The following is a 21,864-nucleotide window of genomic DNA, read 5'->3' on the forward strand; positions in this document are numbered from 1 at the left end:
CACCTCCATCACTGTCTGGTTTGGATCGGCCTCCAACGGACAATCAGGTCTGCATATGAGATAATTGGAATCAACCTCCCATTTAGCCAGGACTTGTACCTGTCCAGGACCAGGAAACGTGCAAGTAACATCTCTGTAGACCCTTCTCACCCAGGTTGCAGTCAGTTCGAGCTACTCCCCTCCGGACGGCATTATAGAGCCCTGTACGCCAAAACCAGCAGACAGAGACAGCTTCTTCCCCCAGGCTGTTGCTCTGATGAACTCACACCACTCTTCACTCTCAGAGTCATTGCTGTGCAATAACATCCTGCTCTCCACACCTTTTTAGAATTGTCTGTATTATTTGTACTGTGTGTCCACTCTGCATCCATTGCAGCCTGGTCATCCTAGAAGAAGGATCCTCCCATCTGTGGTCTCTTAAGGTTTCTCATTTCCCCTAGTTGGAGTTTTGAGTATTTCCTTGCCCTCCTGGGACTTTAAGATCAGGGGATGTTTGAGAACATTTGTCAATTTTCACACATGTCCTGAGTGTTGTTAGTCACCTAAATGTTGAACAGAGGCTGTGATGTACCGAAGTCAAATTCCTTGTTTGGCATGCTCAAACATGGCGAATAAAGATTCTTGAATCTTGAATCTTCCTAAGACATTTCCTTCTGTGCCACAGTCTCTGCCTCTGCTCACTGTTTTTACAGTTTTATGTACAATATGTCTTGTGGCCTTTGTGCGCAACATCCAGAAATAAATAGCTGTCTCAGGACAAAAGGATCCAACTGATTCCCCATTTATGGAGATGTCATAAGGTTATGGTTATTCCTTTGGACTTTTGTCTTTTTGACCTTTTGCCTTTTTTCTTAACTGTTTGAGTGTAGTTTTTTTCCACAGCCTTGAGACATCTCAGCCTGCATACAAGAAAGTGAGCAAACAGGAGAGCGGGAAAGTGAGCGGGGAAGCGAGCAGCTGCATGGCTGCACACAACATGCAGAAGGACAGCACTGCAGTCAGTCAGGCAGGTGGTGTAAAATCTTAGTTGCCTGACGTCAGGCTAGGTATTTTGTGAGCCCTGACAAGCATAGATCTAAATAAAGTTAGTTTACTCAATAAAATGCAAAGACTATCACCAGCAAGAGTCCAGAAGTTTCAGTAACAAATTTTGGACAACACAACACTGGCACAACACCAGTCTCAATAACCAATCAATTGACCAGAAGTCGTAACTGCTTGGGATTTCAAACAGAAGGATCCCCCCCTCCCTCATCCTGGTTTGAATTGTAGTCAGTCTGTTGTTGTTTGAGACATACATTATAATGTTTATGGCTTAGTGGTTGAATGTTTTATAAGTGATGTTAGAGCACCTACGGTGTTCAGCTTTTGTGTGTGGAGTGTTTGCTTGAATGTGATCAGTTGTGGTGACTGTGGCTGGACTGAATTTTGTTTGGACTCCAGCATGGATTGAATTTTTTCCTTTCCCCAAAGGAACCCCTGGAAGAGAGGCTAACAGAGGGACTTGAGGTTACATGCAGGGGTCAACAGAGTGACTTGGTGTTACATGCAGGCGGAAATCATCTTTTGATGGTTGGCCTCAGAGTGACTGAAGGGGTGGATTCAAATTCCCTGTCAGCAAAATGCATATGCATATACCCATTGGTTTAAAGTGCATGTGCTTATATGTATTCATATCATTCACATATCATTCACAGACCGCAATTTGTACATATGGGTAATATCAGGTCGCAGATGAAACGTATTACTTGTGGTGGCCCCCAGGCGTCGGTACTGGGGTCTTCGCTGTTCCTATTGTACATACATTAGCGATATATGCAATACTACAAGTAAATTAAAATTGATAGTTTGCCGATGATATAACCATCCTGGGTAGTAGCAAGAGACGAAAAGAGTTAATGGATTAATTGACTAATGTAATTACTAAATTAAATGAGTGGTTCAATGATAAACTGTCACTAAATCTTAGTAAAACTAAATCGTCTTTGGAAATAAAAAAAACAATATTGACATAAAAGTGAAATTAGTTTTAAGAGGGATGAGAAAGGCAAATGTGAAAAAACACTGAAAAGTAGCCGGGTGTCTGGGGTTCTGACCGGGGGTCTGGGGGGGCTGATATTATATATGTGTGTGTGTGTGTGTGTGTGTGTGTGTGTGTGTGTGTGTGTGTGTGTGTGTGTGTATATACACACACACACACACACAGTGGAGCCTCGGTTTTCAAACACAATCCGTTCCAGAAGGCTGTTCGAGAAGTGAATGGTTCGAATTCCGAATCATATTTTCCCATTACAAATAATGAAAAAAATTAATCCGTTCCAAGCCAAAAAAAAAACTTTTTTAAGCATTTTTTCATTTGCGCATTTTTGTCCAATCGTGCAACTGGAGCGCACTGCCGAACGCGCAACCGTAGCGCGTCGCCGACCACGCAACTGCACCGCGCTGGTCGCATTATTGTGACAGAGCCGTCGCTGAAATTTAGAAAATATTTTTAAAGTCCTGATGTACTTTCCAAAATTTAAGTGGACATTAGTGTGCAGGGAGCTTAATTTTGTCTGATCGCGCAACTGCAGCGCACCGCCGAACGCGCAACCGTTGCGCGCCGCCGACTGCGCAACTGCACCGCGCTGGTCGCATTATTGTGACAGAGCGGTCGCTAAAATTTATAAAATATTTTTAAAGTCCTAATGTACTTTCCAAAATTTAAGTGGACCTCAGCGGGCAGGGAGCTTAATTTGGTCCGATTGCGCAACCGCAGCGCGCCAGGCGCTCAGTGTCGCATTGCTTTAGGAGGGCTTTACTGCTCCCACTTACTTCCTTTGGAGGCATGATTAGAGTTGATGTACATACATTTAAATATGTAAACTAAAGTGCAATCACATTTGTAAATGAATGGCTTCTGGTTTTTGAAATGTAAATAAAACAATCTACTGTAATAAAACGACAACATTGCAATAACTGCATTAACCATCAAACTGAAGTCTATCTGTAACTGTAGTCTTGAAACAAATCTGAATAAAGAAAAACATTGCAATAAAATAATGCAAACTGCTACCGCTTTTGTTGGGGAGCCTGAGGACTGTATAGGGGGCTGGCTCAGATGGTTATGCTCTTTTCGCCCCCGGGTGTCCGTCAGAACATAGGAGGGAAGACGTGGTTCAGTTTTGATTGCTTTACTAAATTATTAGCAAAAAAGTAACAGGCACTGTTGCTCATAGGGTCACACAAGGAAACTGGCAAAAGGGTATAGGCATACGTTTGGTCGTAAGGACGTGAGAGCAGGTGTGTGTAGTGTACATGGGTGAGTCTTTGGGAGTGTGAATGTGATTCTTGTGTGTTTGATTATGGTATGAAGCGTGTGAAGCGTGTGAAGGGTGTGTGGTGTGTGATGTGTGTGGTGTGTGTGCATGCGTGGTTCTGCAACAGACAGAAATACAGCACGGAAGTCAGCGCTTAACTTCTGACATCACACAACACTAGTAGACGTCACACATTACATACATGTGTGAATATGATTCTTGTGTGTTTGATTATTGTATGAAGCATGTGAAGGGTGTGTGGGTTGTGTGGGTGGGTGTGATGTGTTTGTGTGATTGCATGTGTGTTGGTGCGTGTGTGGTTCTGCAATTGACAGAAATACAGCACGTAAGTCAACACTCAACTTCTAATGTGACACAACACTAGTAGACATTACACAACTAACTGCGCGTAACGGTTCCGCTATATTAAATAACCATAAATGAAATACTCTCGGCAACACACCAAACATAAGTCATCGAGACAACAAAATACATTTGCTGGCGACCATTAGTTTCCGTCCCGCTACGTAACGGCTACTCGACTGTACAGGGGGTTGGCTCGGATGGTTATGCTCTTTTCGCCCCCGGGTGTCGGTCAGAACACAGGAGGGAAGACGTGATTCAGTTATGACTGCTTTACTAAATTATTGGCAAAAAAGTAACAGGCACTGTTGCTCATAGGGGCATACAGGGAAACTGGCAAAAGGGTGTAGGCACCTGTTTGGTCGTAAGGACATGAGAGCAGGTGTGTGTAGTGTACATGGCTGAGTCTTTGGGTGTGTGAATGTGATTCTCGTGTGTTTGATTATTGTATGAAGCGTGTGAAGGGTGTGTGGGGTGTGTGGGTGTGTGTGTAATGTGTGTGTGTGTGTGTGTGTGTGTGTGTGTGTGTGCGCACGTGCGCACGCGTGGTTCAGCAACAGACAGAAATACAGCACGCAAGTCAACGCTCAACTTCTGACGTGACAACACTCGTAGACGGCACACATTACATAACTAACTGCGCGTAACGGTTCCGCTATATTAAATAACCATGAATGAAATACTCTCAGCAACACACCAAACATAAGTCATCGAGACAACAAAATACCGTATTTTTCGGACTATAAGTCGCTCCGGAATATACGTCGCATCAGCCATAAAATGCACAATAAAGTGAAAAAATAACATACCGTATTTGCCGGTGTATTGGTCGACCTTTTTCGATCCAAAATCGACCAAAAAAAATCGACCTCGACTTATACACCGAGCCATAAAATTTAACTTCGTATTCATCGCTTCAAATGTGATGGTAACCAAGGCCGTTTCTCATGCATCTCATTGTGCGTGGGTGTGCGTCCGTCAGGCTCATCAAACAGCGAGAAACTGAATCATTATAAAGCGTTCGTCGCATTAACACGCATCCTCAGCAAAAATTTCAAATATTCTCACCTCAATAACGGACATCGAAAGCCAGGCAGCGACGATGACTGCTAGGGGGAAGTACTGGGTATTGAGCGAATGTGCGAGTCATCGCGCGTCAAGCAACGACAATAACTACCGGTACGTAAACATTCAATCGCCATGTCTAAATGAATGTCATTGGCACTTAGAAAATATTCGCCAAACTTGGCCAGACTTTCAGGGGAAGAGGCCGAATTTTCACTTGTTCTGGCCGACCGGAGGAACCAGCCGAGCCGGACACTTTACGGCGGTTGAGTCGTTGGCACTTAGAAAATATTCGCCAAACTTGGCCGGACTTCCAGGGGAAGAGGCCGAATTTTCACTTGTGGTGGCCGACACGGGGAACCAGCCGAGGCGGATACTTTACGGCGGTTGAGTCGTTCGCACTTTGAAAATATTTGCCAAACTTGGCCAGACTTCCAGGGGAAGAGGCCGAATTTTCACTTGTGGTGGCCGACATGGGGAACCAGCCGAGACGGACACTTTACGGCGGTTGAGTCGTTGGCACTTAGAAAATATTCGCCAAACTTGGCCGGACTTCCAGGGGAAGAGGCCGAATTTTCACTTGTTCTGGCCGACATGGGGAACCAGCCGAGGCGGACTCTTTATGGCGCAAGAGCCGTTGGCACTTAGAAAATTTGAACCGGGCGGCGTGCGCGAGTGCGCGGCCCGCTGGAAGTCGAATGAGGCTCCGCAATTTCATCCGCGGTGCTTATAAAGTGCCGATCCGCTCGGCCGGAGCTATTTTCGGCCACCCGGTGCGTGTGCACGGCCTCCCGGCTGTGCCGGGCGGCGTGCGCGAGCTCGCCGGCTGCTGGAAGTCAAATGAGGCTCTGCGATCTCCTCCGCGGTGCTTATAAACAGCCGATCCGCTCGGCGGGAGGTATTCCCGGCCACTTGACGCGTGCGCACGGCCTCCCGGATGTGCCGGGCGGCATGCGCGAGCTCGCCGGCTGCTGGAAGTCGAATGAGGCTCTGCGATCTCCTCCGCGGTGCTTATAAAGAGCCGGTCCGCTCGGCAGGAGCTATTTCCGGCCACTTGGCGCGTGTGCACGGCCTCCCGGTGGTGCCGGGCGGCGTGCGCGAGTGCGCTGGCCGCTGGAAGTCGAATGAGGCTCCGCGATCTCCTCCGCGGTGCTTATAAAGTGCTGATCCGCTCGGCTTGGAGCTATTTCCGGCCTCCCGGTGGTGCCGGGCGGCGTGCGCGAGCTCGCCGGCCGCTGGAAGTCGAATGAGGCTCCGCGATCTCCTCCGCGGTGCTTATAAACAGCCGCATGCGCATGGCCTCCCAGAATTTGAACACATTTCGTCAATAAATTCCGCATATTTCTGATTGAATTTTGAAGTTTAATATAATGCAACAATTGAGCTCGACTTATACAAATGATATATCATAAAATCGTAAATTTCCGTCGAATTTTAGGGGGTCGACTTATACACCGAGTCGACTTATACACCGGCAAATACGGTAAGTCGCACCGGAGTATAAGTCGCATTTTGGGGTAAATTTATTCGACAAACTCCAACACCAAGAACAGATATGAACGAGCAACAAGCTAAACGATACGGTATGCTAACGTGACAAACACAAACAAAGAGCTGAGAACGGGCCTGACGTAACATTAACAGTTATCCAAATAACTATAACATAAATAACGCCTTTATCAAACCATCTGTGTGACTCCAAATCATTAAATCCATCGATCATCTTTTAAGCCGCGGACCTCGTCATCAGTTGCAGTTCAAATTATTCTACAGGCCCATATAACAATATATAAATTATATATCAAAAACTGTTATATAACCAACAATATTATCAAACTATATGTGTCTGCAAATCATTAAATACATCGATTGGCCTTTATGGAATCAACGCCGCGTGTGCGCCGCGCCGCTGTCGTCGGAGCCCTTTAAATTATTCTACAGGCCCATATAATTATAAACAACAATTTTATCAAACAATCTGTCACTCCAAGTCATTAAAACCCATGATTGAATCCTTTGTCCTTTATGTAAACAACCGGCGCGTGTGCGCCGCGCCGCTGATGTCAGTTGCAGTTCAAATTGCAATAATCGCAGTTCGTTTATCGCGGTTTCACTACATCGCGGAGTTTTGAATTTTGGAAATTTGTGAATAATTTCACATATAAGTCGCTCCTGAGTATAAGTTGCCCCCCCACCCAAACTATGAGAAAAAACGCGATTTATAGTCTGAAAAATATGGTACATTTGCTGGCGACCGTTAGTCCCCATGCCGCTGCGTAACCGCTACTCGTACGATGCGAGGCAAACTTAAAGGAGCGCACCGGACCTGTCAATCAAACAGCGCGCACACAAAGCAAACCGCGACCTGACAAACGGCACAACAGTGGACAGTAGTAACAATGAAATGTACGTATATACAGGACTGTCTCAGAAAATTAGAATGTTGTGATGAAGTTCTTTATTTTCTGTAATGCAATTAAAAAAACAAAAATGTCATACATTCTGATTTCATTAAAAATCAATTGAAATATTGCAAGCCTTTTCTTATTGTAATATTGGTGATTATGGCATACAGCTAAAGAAAAATCAAATATCCTATCTCAAAATATTAGAATATCATGAAAAAGTATACTAGTAGAGTATTCAACTAATCACTTGAATTGTCTAATTAACTCGAAACACCTGCAAGGGTTTCCTGAGCTTTGAAAAACACTCAGCTTGGTTCAGTAAACTAAATCACAGGTATGGGGAAGACTGCTGATCTGACTGCTGTCCAGAGGACCATCATTGACACCCTCCATCAGGAGGGTAAGACACAAAAAGAAATTTCTCAAAGAGCAAGCTGTTCACAGAGTGCAGTTTCAAACCACATCCACAAAAAGTCTGTTGGAAGGGGGAAATGTGGCAGGAAACGCTGCACAACTATGAGAGATGACCGCAGCCTCAACAGTATTGTGAAGAAGAGTCCCTTCCAGAATTTGGGGGAGATTCAAAGACAGTGAACTGAAGCTGGATTCCAGTTATCAAAAGCCACTCTTCACAGACGTGTCCGGGAAATGGGCTACAATAGCCTTATTCCCATGGTCAAGCCCAGGTATGGGCAAACTACAGCCCGCGGGCCACATCCGGCCCACAAGGCCGTTTAATCCGGCCCGCCAAACCTGAATAAATTGTGTTATTAAACTTTTTTTTGCGTCATTTTCCCAGGAATTACTATGTTTCCCCAATAGATGGGGAAACACCCGCCCGCGCATTTACTACCGGAAGCCATGTCAGAAAGCTCTGTGCACACTCACAAGTGCGTGTACGTACTAAGTAGTACGGACGCGGCGCACTCCGCGCTCTATTTCCATCATTGCCGAATTTCGAAACCTTCCCCTGGAATCCTTCCATTAAAATGAGTGGCCCGTGGAAAAGAAAGGTGGACACTGAGTGCCGAGTGTTTAAAAAAAAGAAGAGTGGACAATTTGGCTTGACCTACATGTGTGAGCAGACGTTCAGCCACATGAACGTCAACAAAGCCCGTCACAGATCTAGGTTAACGGACCGACACCTCGGCTTTATCCTAAGAATTACCACAACAAATTTTACTCCAGACCATGATGCACTAGCAAAAAAGCGAGACAAACAATACTATTGATTTCTTTATTATTTTATTTAGATGTATTCTTTCAGCTCAGTGGCCTAGTGGTAGAGTGTCCGCCCTGAGACTGGACGGTTGTGGGTTCAAACTCCGGCCGGGGCATACCAAAGACTATAAAAATGGGACCCATTGCCTCCCTGCTTGGCACTAAGGGTTAGAATTGGGGGGTTAGATCACCAAATGATTCCCGGACACGGCACTGCTGCTGCTCACTGCTCCCTTCGGAGATAGGTTAAATGCAGAGACAAATTTCACCACACCCAGATCTGTGTGTGACAATCATTGGGTCTTTACCTCTTTACCTTTCACTGATTCTTCAAGATGATGTATTTGGTCAGAATTTTTGCCGTTTGATATGATTTCGCCTCATTAGATAAACATATTTCATGAATCTGACCTGCAAGCGGTGAAGTGGTGGAAACTATTATTCATAATAACAGTGTCGTATTTAATGAGAATCACTGATAGTAGTTTTTTGGTGAAATATTTTTTTAATGCTGTTAATAAATGCATTTGTTTTCAAAAAGCTTTTTTTGAATATCCATGCTTTACTACCCACTAAAAGTACTTTTATGAAATGACCTTTACATGCCATTTCTATTACTTCACACAAACACTACATCCATCTGCTCCTGGTTCGGCCCCCCGGTCAAAATTTAGAAACAAGTTTGGCCCGCCACTCAAAGAGCTTGCCCACCCTTGGTCAAGCCATTTCTGAACTCAAGACAACGGAAGAAGGGTCTGACTTGGGCTATGGAAAAGAAGCACTGGACAGTTCCAGAGTGGTTCAAAATATTGCTGATTATGGCATACAGCTTAGGAAAACTCATATATCCTATCTCAAAATATTAGAATATCATGAAAAGGTATACTAGTTGGGTATTCAACTAATCACTTGAATCGTCTAACTCGAAACACCTGCAAGGGTTTCCTGAGCCTTGAAAAACACTCAGCTTGGTTCAGTAAACTAAATCACAAGTATGGGGAAGACTGCTGATCTGACTGCTGTCCATAGGACCATCATTGACACCCTCCATCAGGAGGGTAAGACACAATAAGAAATTTCTCAAAGAGCAAGCTGTTCCCAGAGTGCAGTTTCAAAGCACATCCACAAAAAGTCTGTTGGAAGGGGGAAATGTGGCAGGTAACGCTGCACAACCAAGAGAGATGACCGCAGCCTTAACAGAATTGTGAAGAAGAGTTGCTTCCTGAATTTGGGGGTGCTTCAAAGACTGTGGACTGAAGCTGGAGTCCAGGTATCAAAAGCCACTGTTCACAGACGTGTCCAGGAAATGGGCTACAATAGCCGTATTCCCATGCCCATGGTCAAGATACTTATGAACTCAAGACAACGGAAGAAACGTCTGACTTGGGCTATGGAAAAGAAGCACTGGACAGTTGCAGAGTGGTCCAAAGTCCTCTTTTCAGACGAAAGCAAGTTTTGTATTTCATTTGGAAGTCAAGGCGCCAGAGTCTGGAGAAAGGCTGGAGAGGAGCAAAATCCAAGTCGTTTGAAATCCAGTGTGACGTTCCAACGGTCAGCGATGGTTTGGGGAGCCATGTCAGCTGCTGGTGTTGGTCTACTGTGTTTCGTCAAGTCCAGAGTAAATGCAGATGTGTATCAAGAGATTTTAGAGCACTACATGCTTCCGTCTGCTGAAAAGCAGGAGATGATTTTATTTTCCAGCATGATCTGGGACCTGCCCACAGTGCCAAAACCACCAGTGAATGGTGTACTGACCATGGCATTGCTGTCTTTGATTGGGCTGCCATTTCCCCTGACCTGAACTCCATCGAGAATTTGTGGGGTATTGTGAAGAAGAAGCTGAAAGACACCAGACCCAACAATGCAAATGAGCTAAAGGCCGCTATTGAAGCATCCATAACACCTCAGCAATGCCACAGGCTTATTGCCTTCATGCTACACCGCATTGGTTGCAGTAATCCGTGCAAAAGGATTACCAACCAAGTACTGAGTGCATTAATGGACATTTTCAAATGTTTGATTTCGTTTTGCTGTTATAAATCTTTTTGTTTTACTTGGTCTGAGGAAATATTCTAATATTTTGAGAAAGGATATTTGAGTTTTCTTAAGCTGTATGCCATAATCAGCAATATTAAAATAATGAAAGGCTTGCAATACTTCAGTTGATTTGAAATGAATCCAGAATGTATGGCATTTTTGTTTTTTTAATTGCATTACAGAAAATAGAGAACTTTATCACAATATTCCAATTTTATGAGACCATACTGTACAGTCAAACCTCGGTTTTCGAACGTCCCGGTTCTCGAACAAATCGGAATTCGAACTAAAAAGTCTCGACTTTTTTTCTTCGGTTGTCGAACAAAATTCGGAGGTCGAACCTCGCAAGATGAGCCGAAAGGACCCGAGAAAACCCGACCCCGCGGCCCGGATACCGACTGACTCCATTTGTTATTGTATTTCCGATACTATGAGAATTGTATTCACCCCTTATCATGCCTCCAAAGAAAGCAAGTGGGAGCAGGAAAGCCCTCCTAAAACACAAAGACGCTCTTAAAGCAATGTGACAGTGAGCACCCAGCGCGATCGGACCAAATTAAGCTCCTTGCGCACTGAGGTCTCCTTAAATTTTGGAAAGTAAAGTCCCCCCCAAGTCCCAATGACCATCGTCACACACAAATCTGGGTGTGGTGAAATTTGTACTGTGCGTTTAACCCATCCCCATGCGATTTGGATCCATCCCCTGGGGGAGAGGGGAGCAGTGAGCAGCAGCGGTGCCGCGCTCGGGAATCATTTGGTGATCTAACCCCCCAATTCCAACCATTAATGCTGAGTGCCAAGCAGGGAGGCAATGGGTCCCATTTTTATAGTCTTTGGTATGACCCGGCCGGGGTTTGAACCCACAACCTTCCAGTCTCAGGGCGGACACTCTACCACTAGCCCACTGAGCTGCACATCAGCACTTTAAAAATAGTTTGTAAATTTCAGCGACGGCTCCGTCACAATAATGCGAGCAGCGCGGTGGAGTTGCGCGATCAGCAGCGCGCCATAGTTGCGCGTTTGGCAGTGCGCTGCAGTTACGCGTTCAGCGGTGCGCTGCAGTTGCGCGATCGGACAAAAATGCACAAATGAAAATATGCTTAAAAAGGCGTTTCTTTTAGTTTTGGAACAGATTAAAAAAAATTCCATTATTTGTAATGGGAAAAATAGATTTGGAATTCGACCGATTCACTTCTCGAACCGCCTTCTGGAACGGATTGTGGTCGAAAACCGTGGTGTGACTCAGTTTGTGTCAAAGACCCACACGACAACAGCAACATACTCAGTCGATACCAGCAACCTTTAACTTACCGCTGCGCACAAGTGAAATTTTGGGGCTATATATACAGGGATGAGAATGGCAAATGTGAAAAAACAGTAGCCGGGGATCTGGGGGGCCGATATTTGGGCCAATACGGTACAAAGACAAGTGTGTCTTGCCAACAGTCAAGCATGGTGGTGGGAGCGTCATAGTCTGGGGTTGTATGAGTGCTGCTGGCACTGGGGAGCTACAGTTCATTGAGGGAACAATGAATGCCAACATGTACTGTGGAATACTGAAGCAGAGCATGATCCCCTCCCTCCGTAAACTGGGCCGCGGGGCAGTATTCCAACATGATAACGACCACAAACACACCTCCAAGACGACCACTGCCTTCCTAGAGAAGCTGAGGATGAAGGTGATGGACTGGCCAAGCATGTCCCCAGATCTAAACCCTATTGATCCCTAAACCCTATCTGTGGGGAATCCTCAAACGGAAGATGAAGGAGCGTAAGCTCTCCAACATCCACCAGTTCCGTGATGTCATCATGGAAGAGTGGAAGAGGATTCCAGCGGCATGAAGCTCTGGTGAACTCCATACCGAAAAGGGTTACGACGGTGCTGGAAAATAATGGTGGCCACACAAAATATTGACATTTGGGTCCAATTTTGACATTTTCAGTTGGGGTGTACTCACTTTTGTTGCCAGCATTTTACACATTCATTGTTGTATTTTGAGTTACTTTGAAGTAGCAGTAAATTTACTTTGCTATCCAAGCTCTACAGTGACTACTTAACGTTGGAGGAAAGTGTCATTTCTTCAGTGTTGTCCCGTGACAAGATATAATTAAAACATTGCAGAAATGAGAGGGGTGTACTCATTTTAGTGAGATACTGTATATACTGTATATAATACATATATATATATATATATCAGGGCTGTGGACTCGGTCGGATTTTTGCACCGAGTCCGAGTCCGGCCTCTTGACCACCGAGTCCGAGTCCGAGTCCGGCTGTCCATTTTTTCTGTTAATTCATGTGACTGCTTCGTCTTTATTCAAGGCTAATTTAGATCAAAATCAAAATAATGATATAAGATGGGTGACATAATCATCCTTGACATTGGTACATAATGTAAACATTAGCCTAAGTGCAACTCAACGTGGCCGCATTGATCGTAAGCAGGGACAGTATTCCTACGCGCATTCTCAGCAGCATGATGAAAATAAAATTGAACGTATTTTTTTTTTTTTATTGTTGGACTCGGTGGACTCGGTCAAAATCAGCACCGAGTCCGAGTCCGGCAAAAATGACCGAATCCGAGTCCCCGAGTCCGAGTCCACAGCCCTGATATATATATTTCAAACCTCGGTGTATTTACACACACACACACATCCTCAGCAGGACCCAAAGTACTTTACTGAGTTGTGGGGTCCACCCTTTCTAGTGGTCCAAGAACTATGAAAAAAATCAGGCAAGTCCCAAAAAAAATCTTGTTACTAAAAATCACTTTCAATGATTCAAAATCACATGTTAGATTTTCAGTCACCTGTGGGGCCTGTTTCTAACCCTCAGGCTTTGCGGGGTCCACCTTTACACACGAGATTTTTAGTCAGTTATGGGGCTCCCTTTTAATATTTCAACCATAAGAGGTCCACCTATACACACGATTTATTTAGCCAGTTATGGTGCTTGCTGTTAAGATTTAAGACTTGTTAGGTCTGCCTTTATAAAGATGATCTATCAAGTTCAACCCCAACCTTAATCTAACCCAAACATGCATTTGTGTGGACTTGATCATTTGAGAAAACTTAAAAATTTTGTTAGTGTTATTAATACTTCCATCTGGCTAAATATACTAGATATATATTGAAATGTGCATTCTAAAGTACATTCTAAAGTCTTTATTCAGATTCTGGTCCATTTTCCTTGGTCACAGTCTTAATATTCTTCAATTTGGTCAGTCATATTGGTACATTTTAAAATAATATTTGAATTCTGCATTTTAGCTAACTATAAAGTACCGTAATTTCCGAACTATAAGTCGCGGTTTTTTTTTCATAGTTTGGGTGGGGGGGCGACTTATACTCAGGAGCGACTTATATATGTTTTTTTTCACAAATTTTTACTTGATTATTAAGACATCACTTAAAGGTATAGTTGACCACTTCCCATGTTATTTTTAGTATAGTTGATCACTTAACATGCTTTTATATCTTTATCTTGAACATATTCAAAACATAAAAAATAGAGAAAACATCAAATAAAGCAATTAACACTTTAAAGCACCATGTCCAAGTCCACTGTCTGTTTGCTCCTCTTATATTTATTATTATTATTTATTATTATTTGTTTATTTATCATTTATTCAACACTCTTATTTATTCATTGTTTATGCCTTCTTGGGTTTTTTTGTGTTGCTTGTATGGATATGTGTACTATCTCACTGAGGGATAGTGGGAACGTAATTTCAATCTCTTTGTGTGTCTTGGTATATGAAAAAAAAAAATCGACAATAAAGCAGACTTTGTCTTTGATAAAACAACCAAATAAACAAAACCATTCAAATAACTACCGTACTTTTCGGACTAAAAGTCGCTCCGGAATATACGTCGCATTAGCCATAAAATGCACAATAAAGTGAAAAAAAACATAAGTCGCTCTGGAGTATAAGTTGCATTTTGGGGGAAATTTATTCGACAAAATCCAACACCAAGAACAGACACGAACTAGAAACAACAGGCTAAACGATACGGTATGCAACCGGCTCTTTATTTCACAAATCAAGAGCTCAACATGTGAGCCAACACATGCAAGCACCCTGGATCGCTCTTCCACGTCGTCAGTTGCAGTTCAAATTATTCCACAGGCCCATATAACGATATAAAAAGTACAGTGGAGCCTCGTTTTTCCACAGCCATAGTGCGCCCTTTAATAGGTTTAAAGTGAAAATAACATGTGAAGTGATCAACTATACTAGTAAGTAATGTGTTAATGACCAAGTAAAAATTTGTGAATAATTTCACATATAAGTCGCTCATGAGTATAAGTCGCCACCCCACCCAAACGATGAAAAAAACGCGACTTATAGTCCGAAAAATACGGTATATGGTTTAATAAATACTTATTGATACACAAATATGTGTATCACATCAGAAATCAGAAAACCTTTATTGTCATTCTACATAGTACAATGAAATTGGAGGCCTCCATTCAGTGCATGAGAGGTAGATAAAAGTACAAGTCATGTTCTAAATAGATACAAATAAATAATCAACAGAAGAAGGATGCCCCGGTGTCCCCGTCCTTAGGAGCACCACAAACTAAGGAGGGATACAGTAAGGAACACAGTCAAGTAAATGAATAATAGGAAAGCAAATGAATAATACGATACAGTAGTGCGGATAAAGTGCGGTAATAGTGCATGGAGAAAAGTGTCATCAGTGCCGGTTGGAGTTGAGGGCGGCGATGGCTTTGGGAAAGAAACTGTTTTTGAGTCTGTTTGTCCTGGTCTTCATTTGCCTGTAGCGCCTTCCAGAGGGCAACAGGTCAAACAGGGCGGAGCCAGGGTGGGAGCTGTCCGCTGAGATGGCCTTAGCTCTGCTGAGGCAGCGGGCAGTGTAAATGTCCGTAAGGGACGGCAGAGGGCGGCCAATGATCCTCTGAGCTGCCTTCACCACTCTCTGCAGCTTCTCCCTGTCAGCGGCGGTGGAGCTGCCGAACCGTACTGTGATGCAGTAGGTCAGCAGACTCTCGATGGAAGAGCGGTAGAAGGTCAGCAACAGGTCGGTGTTGAGGTTGTACCTCCTGAGGACTCTCAGGAAGTGTAACCGTTGCTGGGCCTTCTTGACGATGGTGGTGATGTTCTCTGACCAGGAGATCCGGTCAGAGATGTGGACGCCCAGGTACTTGACGCTGTGGACCCTCTCCACTTACTCGCCGTTGATGAAGAGGGGAGCTGGCTCAGGGCTATGCCTTCTGAAGTCTATGATGATCTCGTTAGTCTTCTTGGTGTTCAGAGCGAGATTGTTCTCTGAGCACCAGTCAGCCAGCTTCAGGACCTCCTCTCTGTAGGCTGCCTCATCACCCTTGGAGATGAGACCGACCACAGTGGTATCGTCGGCGAACTTGACAATCTGGTTGTGGTTGTGAGCCGGTCTGCAATCGCGAGTGTAGAGGCAGAAGAGGAGGGGGCTCAACACACAGCCCTGTGGGGAGCCGATGCCCAGCGTACGGGTGGAGGAAAGGTGGGGGCCAACTCTCACAGCCTGGGGTCGGTTGGTCAGAAAGTCATTAATCCAGGCACATGTGAGAGAGGGGAGTCCGAGGGTGTCCAGCTTTGTGGTGAGTCTGTCCGGGAGGATGGTGTTGAATGCCGAACTGTAGTCCACAAAGAGCATCCAGACATAGCTCTGCTGCTGCTCCAGGTGGTTCACCGCATAGTCGAGGGCTACGGCGATGGCGTCCTTTGTGGATCTGTTGGTCCAGTATGCAAACTGGTGGGGGTCAAGGTGTGGGGGGGGGGAGACAATCTTTGATGTGCTGAAGAACCAGCCTCTCAAAGCACTTCATGATCACCGGAGTGAGGGCCACTGGTCGGTAATCATTCAGGCTGGAGATGGTCGATTTCTTCGGCACTGGGATGATGGTTGAGGTTTTCAGGCAGGGTGGGACGGTTGCTTGGGCCAGGGAGCGGTTCAAGATCGTGGTGAAGGTGGGGGCGAGCTCCTCAGCGCATGCCCTCAGCACCTTGTCGAGGACTCCGTCTGGGCCTGCGGCCTTTCTGGGATTCACTACAAGGAGCACCTTTCTGCCCTTGTGCTCCTGAACAGTGAGTGGAGTGATGTCAGAGCTGGATGGGGGAGGGGGCAGTGTTGGGACAGGGGAGTGCTGCTGGGATGTTCCAAACCGAGCAAAGAAGCTGTTTAGCTCCTCTGCCAGCTGTGCGCCTTGGTCTTCGATTTGAGCGGCACTGTCCCTGAAGTTGGTGATGTCCTGGATGCCCTGCCACACCTTACGGCCGTTGTTGTTGGACAGGCGGGACTCGATGCGTTGTCTGTGGTCCGCTTTTGCCCGTTTGACTCCTCTCCTCAGCTCAGCTTTGGCAGCGCTGTACAGAGCTCTGTCTCCTGACCTGAAGGTGGCGTCGCGGGCTCTGAGGAGAGAGCGGACCTGGCTGCACATCCAGGGTTTCTGGTTAGGGAAGACCCGGATGGTTTTGGTCACAGTCGCATTGCTGGTGCAGAACTGGATGTAGTCCAGAACTGTGTCTGTGTGTGTCCCCAGCTCCTGGTGGTCGAACAGGTCCAAATCTGTCCATTGAAAACAGTCTTTGAGTTTGTGGAGTGCATCCTCAGGCCAGGAGGTGATGGTCCTTAAGGTGGGTCTGAGTTTGCATCTGAGGGGGGTGTAGGCAGGGAAGAGCAGGAGGGACAGATGGTCTGATTGCCTGAGGTGGGGGAGGGGGATGGCTCTGTATGCATGTTTGATGCTGGTGTAGACATGGTCCAGGGTGTTCTCGCCTCGTGAAGCACACTTCACGTGCTAGTGGAAATTTGGCAGTACAGTCTTTAAGTTGGCCTTGTTAAAATCCCCCGCTACAATGTGAAAGCCGTCAGGGTGAGCCCGTTGTTGTTCGCTCACAGCTCTCAGCAGAAGAGAGAGTGCCCTGCTTACGTCAGCGTCGGGTGGAATGTAAACAGCAATGACGATAACAGCTAGCTCCCTCGGGAAGAAAAAAGGCCAGCACCTAACTAACATGTACTCGAGGTCCGGACAGCAGTGGCTGCCTACGATGGTCGCATTGTTGCACCAGTTATCGTGCACATACATACAAAGCCCCCCACCCCTGCGTTTACCGGAGTCCAATTTTCTGTCCGCGCGTAGCAGGGAGCGGCTAGCTAGCTGCTAGCATCGGGGATGTCCGGGTGTAGCCAGGTTTCGGTTATAATAATCACACAACAGTCCCGGACGTAGCGGTTCCCTGTGAGCTGTAGATCCAGGTCATCCATTTTATGCAGCAAGGATCTGGCGTTGGAGAGAAACAGGCTCGGGAGAGGCCGCTTGTGCGGTTGTTTACGTAGCCTTAGCATTAGGCCAGACCGACGGCCTCGCTTCTGCTTCCTCTCTCTTCTTCACCTGCGTCGCCTCCCAGACCCAACAACAATCCACGGAGACCCCGGCGATCTCGCGATCTCGTCTGGGATGTTGTGCTTGCGGTGAAAGTTACTTGAAATAAATATCCGTGATTGATATCCAATGTCCATTAGCGAGTGGAAAGTGTTCAAGTTCAAGTTCAAGTTTACTTTATTGTCAAAAATTCTATGTAACAGGGTTAGCACAGAAGTTTGAAATTGCGTTTGACCAGTCTCCAATGTGCAGTTTAACTAAGAACATTTAAATAAGACATTGACATAAATCTCTTTCTTTCTCACACACACATACACACAACACACACAACACACACACAGCTAACTTACTCATACTGAATTTACAATTCTTTCTCTGACATATTCATTCACAACATAAACACAGACAATGCACACTTACACATTGCAGTCATTCCAACACTAACATGCTGATAAGACATGTGCAATACTGTACAATAAAATACTCTCTCTCACATTCACACACACGCACACACACACACACAGTGTGTAATAAGAGTATTGACATAACACAGACATAACACACAACCCCCCCCCACACACACACACATACATACACAGCAGCAGAAGTACAATCAGTGGTCATAGAAGTACAGTGAAAAAGTGTAGATCTGAGGTACTTGAGATTCCCAATACAGAATGTGCCAAAGAGTAAAAATAAAAAAAGATAGGTAAAGAGAAAAGAGCACTGGCGTGAAGAGCCGTAAGCCGCTGCGTCCGTGCGCGCCGCCATTTTGTTATAAGTGTAAAGGATATGTATATGCAGATGCCCTCACGCTGCACTGCGGGGGTGCATCAGCTGCTCAGCATGGCAAGAGCACTGCGGAGCTGTGACACGTTTACACTTTAAAATGTTTAAAAATACAATAAATAAATAACAATAAAAATCCACCATCAACAACAGGTTTCGAAAAGCCGGTCTGCTGCATGACGGAGAGGAGAGCACAACCTCAGGAGTGTATTTGCCTCAGGACGAGAGTGACGATGAAAGCGACAACGAAAGAGAGGATGCGAAAGAGTGTTGCGATGTACATCTGGCGCCAATCGGACACTGAGGAGGAAGATTTTGCTGGTTTCAGTGGACAGAAGGAAGACAAAGACGGCTCTCAGTGACTTTGTTGACTGGTGTGTTGTTGTTTTTTACCCGCCTAGTTAGTGCTGTTGCTTCCGTGTTTACAACAAAATGTTAGTGTTATTAAAACTTTACCCCAGCTAGTGCTGTTACTTCCGTGTTTACAACAAAATGTTAATATGATTAAAACTTTAAAAAGGCTTTCTGTGTACTGTCTATCTTGTAAACAACTCGTGCGCACGTGCGGTTTAAAGTCCGGTGCGGCTTATATAAGAAAAAAACTCAAATATCCTCGAATTTTAGCTGGTGCGGTTTATAGTCCGGTGCGGCTTATAGTCCGAAAATTATGGTCTAAATGTCTTGTGCGGATGCCCTCGCTGCTGAGCTGCTGGGGCGCGTCAGCCGGTCAGCAAGGCAGGAGCCGTGACACGTATAAAATTTTTAAAAAGTGTTTAAAATACAATGACATATTTAAAAGTACAATAGAGTATACAGTGTTTGAAAGTACAATAAAGGTTCACAAAAGTATTTTATGGATATTGTAACAACATATTTTCTCTACATTGCGGATCCTCACCTATCGCGGGTGGTCTTGGAACCAATTATCCGCGATATACGAGGGATTACTGTACCTTCCTTAACACAGAAGAAAAACGAACACACATTGAGTAAGTTAGCATAGACAATCAGTGTTAGATTCATGCCGCGGAGTACGACTGGTGCACTCCCCATTGAGTAATTGAACACAACCCTCAAGAGATATGAAAGATATCACAATTTGGTGATGCTGCACACAAACAGAAATAAGACGAAACGTAAAGGCCATAAAAACCACCCAGTTTCAACAATGTTATGTGAAGCCTGCTTATCTGTTCCTCGTTTTTATCCCTGGGAAATATTTGTATTTTCATTTTGTAATGAGTCTTTCTTCTTATCGCTTCGCTCAGATATTATGGTAATAAACACAATGCAATGGACTGTCTACACGAACATTTAACTTGAGCGTACTGAGCGCGTTCTTTTGAGCTAACATGAACGTGTTTATTTTACATACTGAATTCATCATGGCCAGCTGGGATGGATACGCCTTACACGGGAACTGGATCCGCACACCTCCAATGATGTACTCCAACGATGATGCCATGTTGCTGCTTTTGTAATACGTTTAACTAACACCCACACACTGAAGCTTCGTCTGATGTAGACCAGGTACCGACACCGACTGTGCATTTGACCACCTTCGATGGCATTCGAAGGTCTTCAATTTCCCGCAAATTGAAAAACGTTTTTCAACTTCCCGCAAACTGAAAACGTCTACTTCGTCTTCTTCTGCTGCTTTTTCTTCTGTTTCTTCTTTGCTTCCTCTTCTGCTTCTTCTTCTTCTTCTTCTTCTTCTTCTGCTTTTTCTTCTTCAGTATTTTCTTCTTCTGCTTTTTCTTCTGCTTTTTCTTGTTCTTCGTCTTCTTCTTCTCCTTCTTTTTCTTCTTCTTCTCCTTCCTTCTTTTTACCTCGTCGCGGGTGTGAAGGGCACGTTCATGATGAACCAATGATTCACTTCAACACAACTGTCCCAAACTTACAGTTTGAAGAGTGACATCTTCCGGATTTAGAATGCTCTGACGAACGCGCGCATTAATTTATGACTAATGTGGCTTGAGTTGTAATAGTTATAATAATTATGACAATAAAGATAAAAGGGAAAAAATCCAGTCACGTGTACTTTAATGCATTTCATAGCTCTTATCTCAATTAAGCTTTTATTGTAGGTTTTTTAGGAATTTAAGTAAAATTTTTTTTTTTTTTTGCCATTTTCTGCAAATGTGGGTAGATTGCTGCCCGTGTAGCCCATTATTTGAGAGGGTCTTCTCTGGAGAGGAAGGTGTCACGTGCTGGCACCACCTGCGACAGGACCACGCCCCCCTGTCAGTGGAATCGCCGTCACCTGCCACGGGCTCATGGACAGCGCTATATCAGCGCCGCCAGCGCAGACCCGAGTGTCAGTCTGTTCCGTGATGCTTCGCTCATCAGTCCCTGAGAAACTGACTCTACAATTCGGAAATCCGCAGAACTGCTTGTCCACCCCAGCCAGATCGCCGCTCCAGCACCAGCTATTCCCATCATCCCCTCCCACAATAAAGTCTCTGTCGCTACGCACTTAGCTGTACTGTCTGATCCCTTACAGAAGGGCTGCGACAAGAAGCGTTGGACCTCGACAGTGGCATCCGTGGTCGCATTGTCTTTGAGTTGCACCTAAAACAAAAATAAAATGAATTATCATTTTACAACAGCTCAGTGGCCTAGTGGTAGAGTGTCCGCCCTGAGACTGGAAGGTTGTGGGTTCAAACTCTGGCCGGGTCATACCAAAGACTATAAAAATGGGACCCATTGCCTCCCTGCTTGGCACTCAGCATTAAGGGTTGGAATTGGGGGGTTAGATCACCAAATGATTCCCGGGCGCGGCACCGCTGCTGCCCACTGCTCCCTTCGGGGATGGGTTAAATGCAGAGACAAATTTCACCGCACCCAGTTGTGTGTGTGACAATCATTGGGACTTTAACTTTAACTTTAATTTGAAGATTTCTCAGAGCTCAGTGGCCTTGTGGTATGAGTTTCCACCCTGAGACTGGGAGGTTGTTGGTCGATCCCCGGCCGAGTCATACCAAAAGACTATAAAATGGAACCCGATGCTTCCCTGCTTGACACTCAACATTAAGGGTTGGATTGGGGATGCTGTGAGGAGCTGCGCCCCACAGTCATTATTAATGCGCAATGTATAGCTTCTACTATGGAAGCTCGTCTGAGGACGACCGAGAGGGAAAATTGGACATATAATTATACAAACCAACTCTGCTGTCCAACAGTTCCCATAAGTTCCCCATTCTCGTGTTCCTCCTGTGGTGCTTCCTGATGAAGTTCATCATATTGAAGGGGCAGCCATATGTTACAAAATAGAGCATTTCATTAAATGAAA

At 45.1% G+C, this 21,864-nt stretch overlaps 1 protein-coding gene across 20 annotated transcripts in view; it reads right to left on the reverse strand.

The window, feature by feature from the left end:
• brip1 (BRCA1 interacting DNA helicase 1) overlaps nucleotides 1–20,365 on the reverse strand; it is a 204,647-nt gene extending 184,282 nt beyond the window's left edge. For 3 of the 20 annotated variants that reach the window (XR_015859328.1, XM_088380208.1, XM_088380209.1), the window contains exon 1: nucleotides 19,948–20,344. Coding sequence is in view for 15 of the 20 variants with exons in the window: in XM_088380208.1 (XP_088236334.1) it covers nucleotides 19,948–20,037 (90 nt within the window). In the remaining 5 variants the exon portion in view is untranslated. Of the gene's footprint in view, nucleotides 1–19,470; nucleotides 19,530–19,947 lie in introns of all 20 variants that reach the window. The other 17 variants (XM_088380211.1, XM_088380212.1, XM_088380201.1 and 14 more) reach the window with 14 other exon arrangements.
• Nucleotides 20,366–21,864: the final 1,499 nt, after the last annotated feature.

Source organism: Syngnathus floridae, chromosome 7 (assembly GCF_059516105.1).
Source record: "Syngnathus floridae isolate MCC-2025c chromosome 7, RoL_Sflo_1.0, whole genome shotgun sequence".
NCBI lineage: Eukaryota > Metazoa > Chordata > Actinopteri > Syngnathiformes > Syngnathidae > Syngnathus > Syngnathus floridae.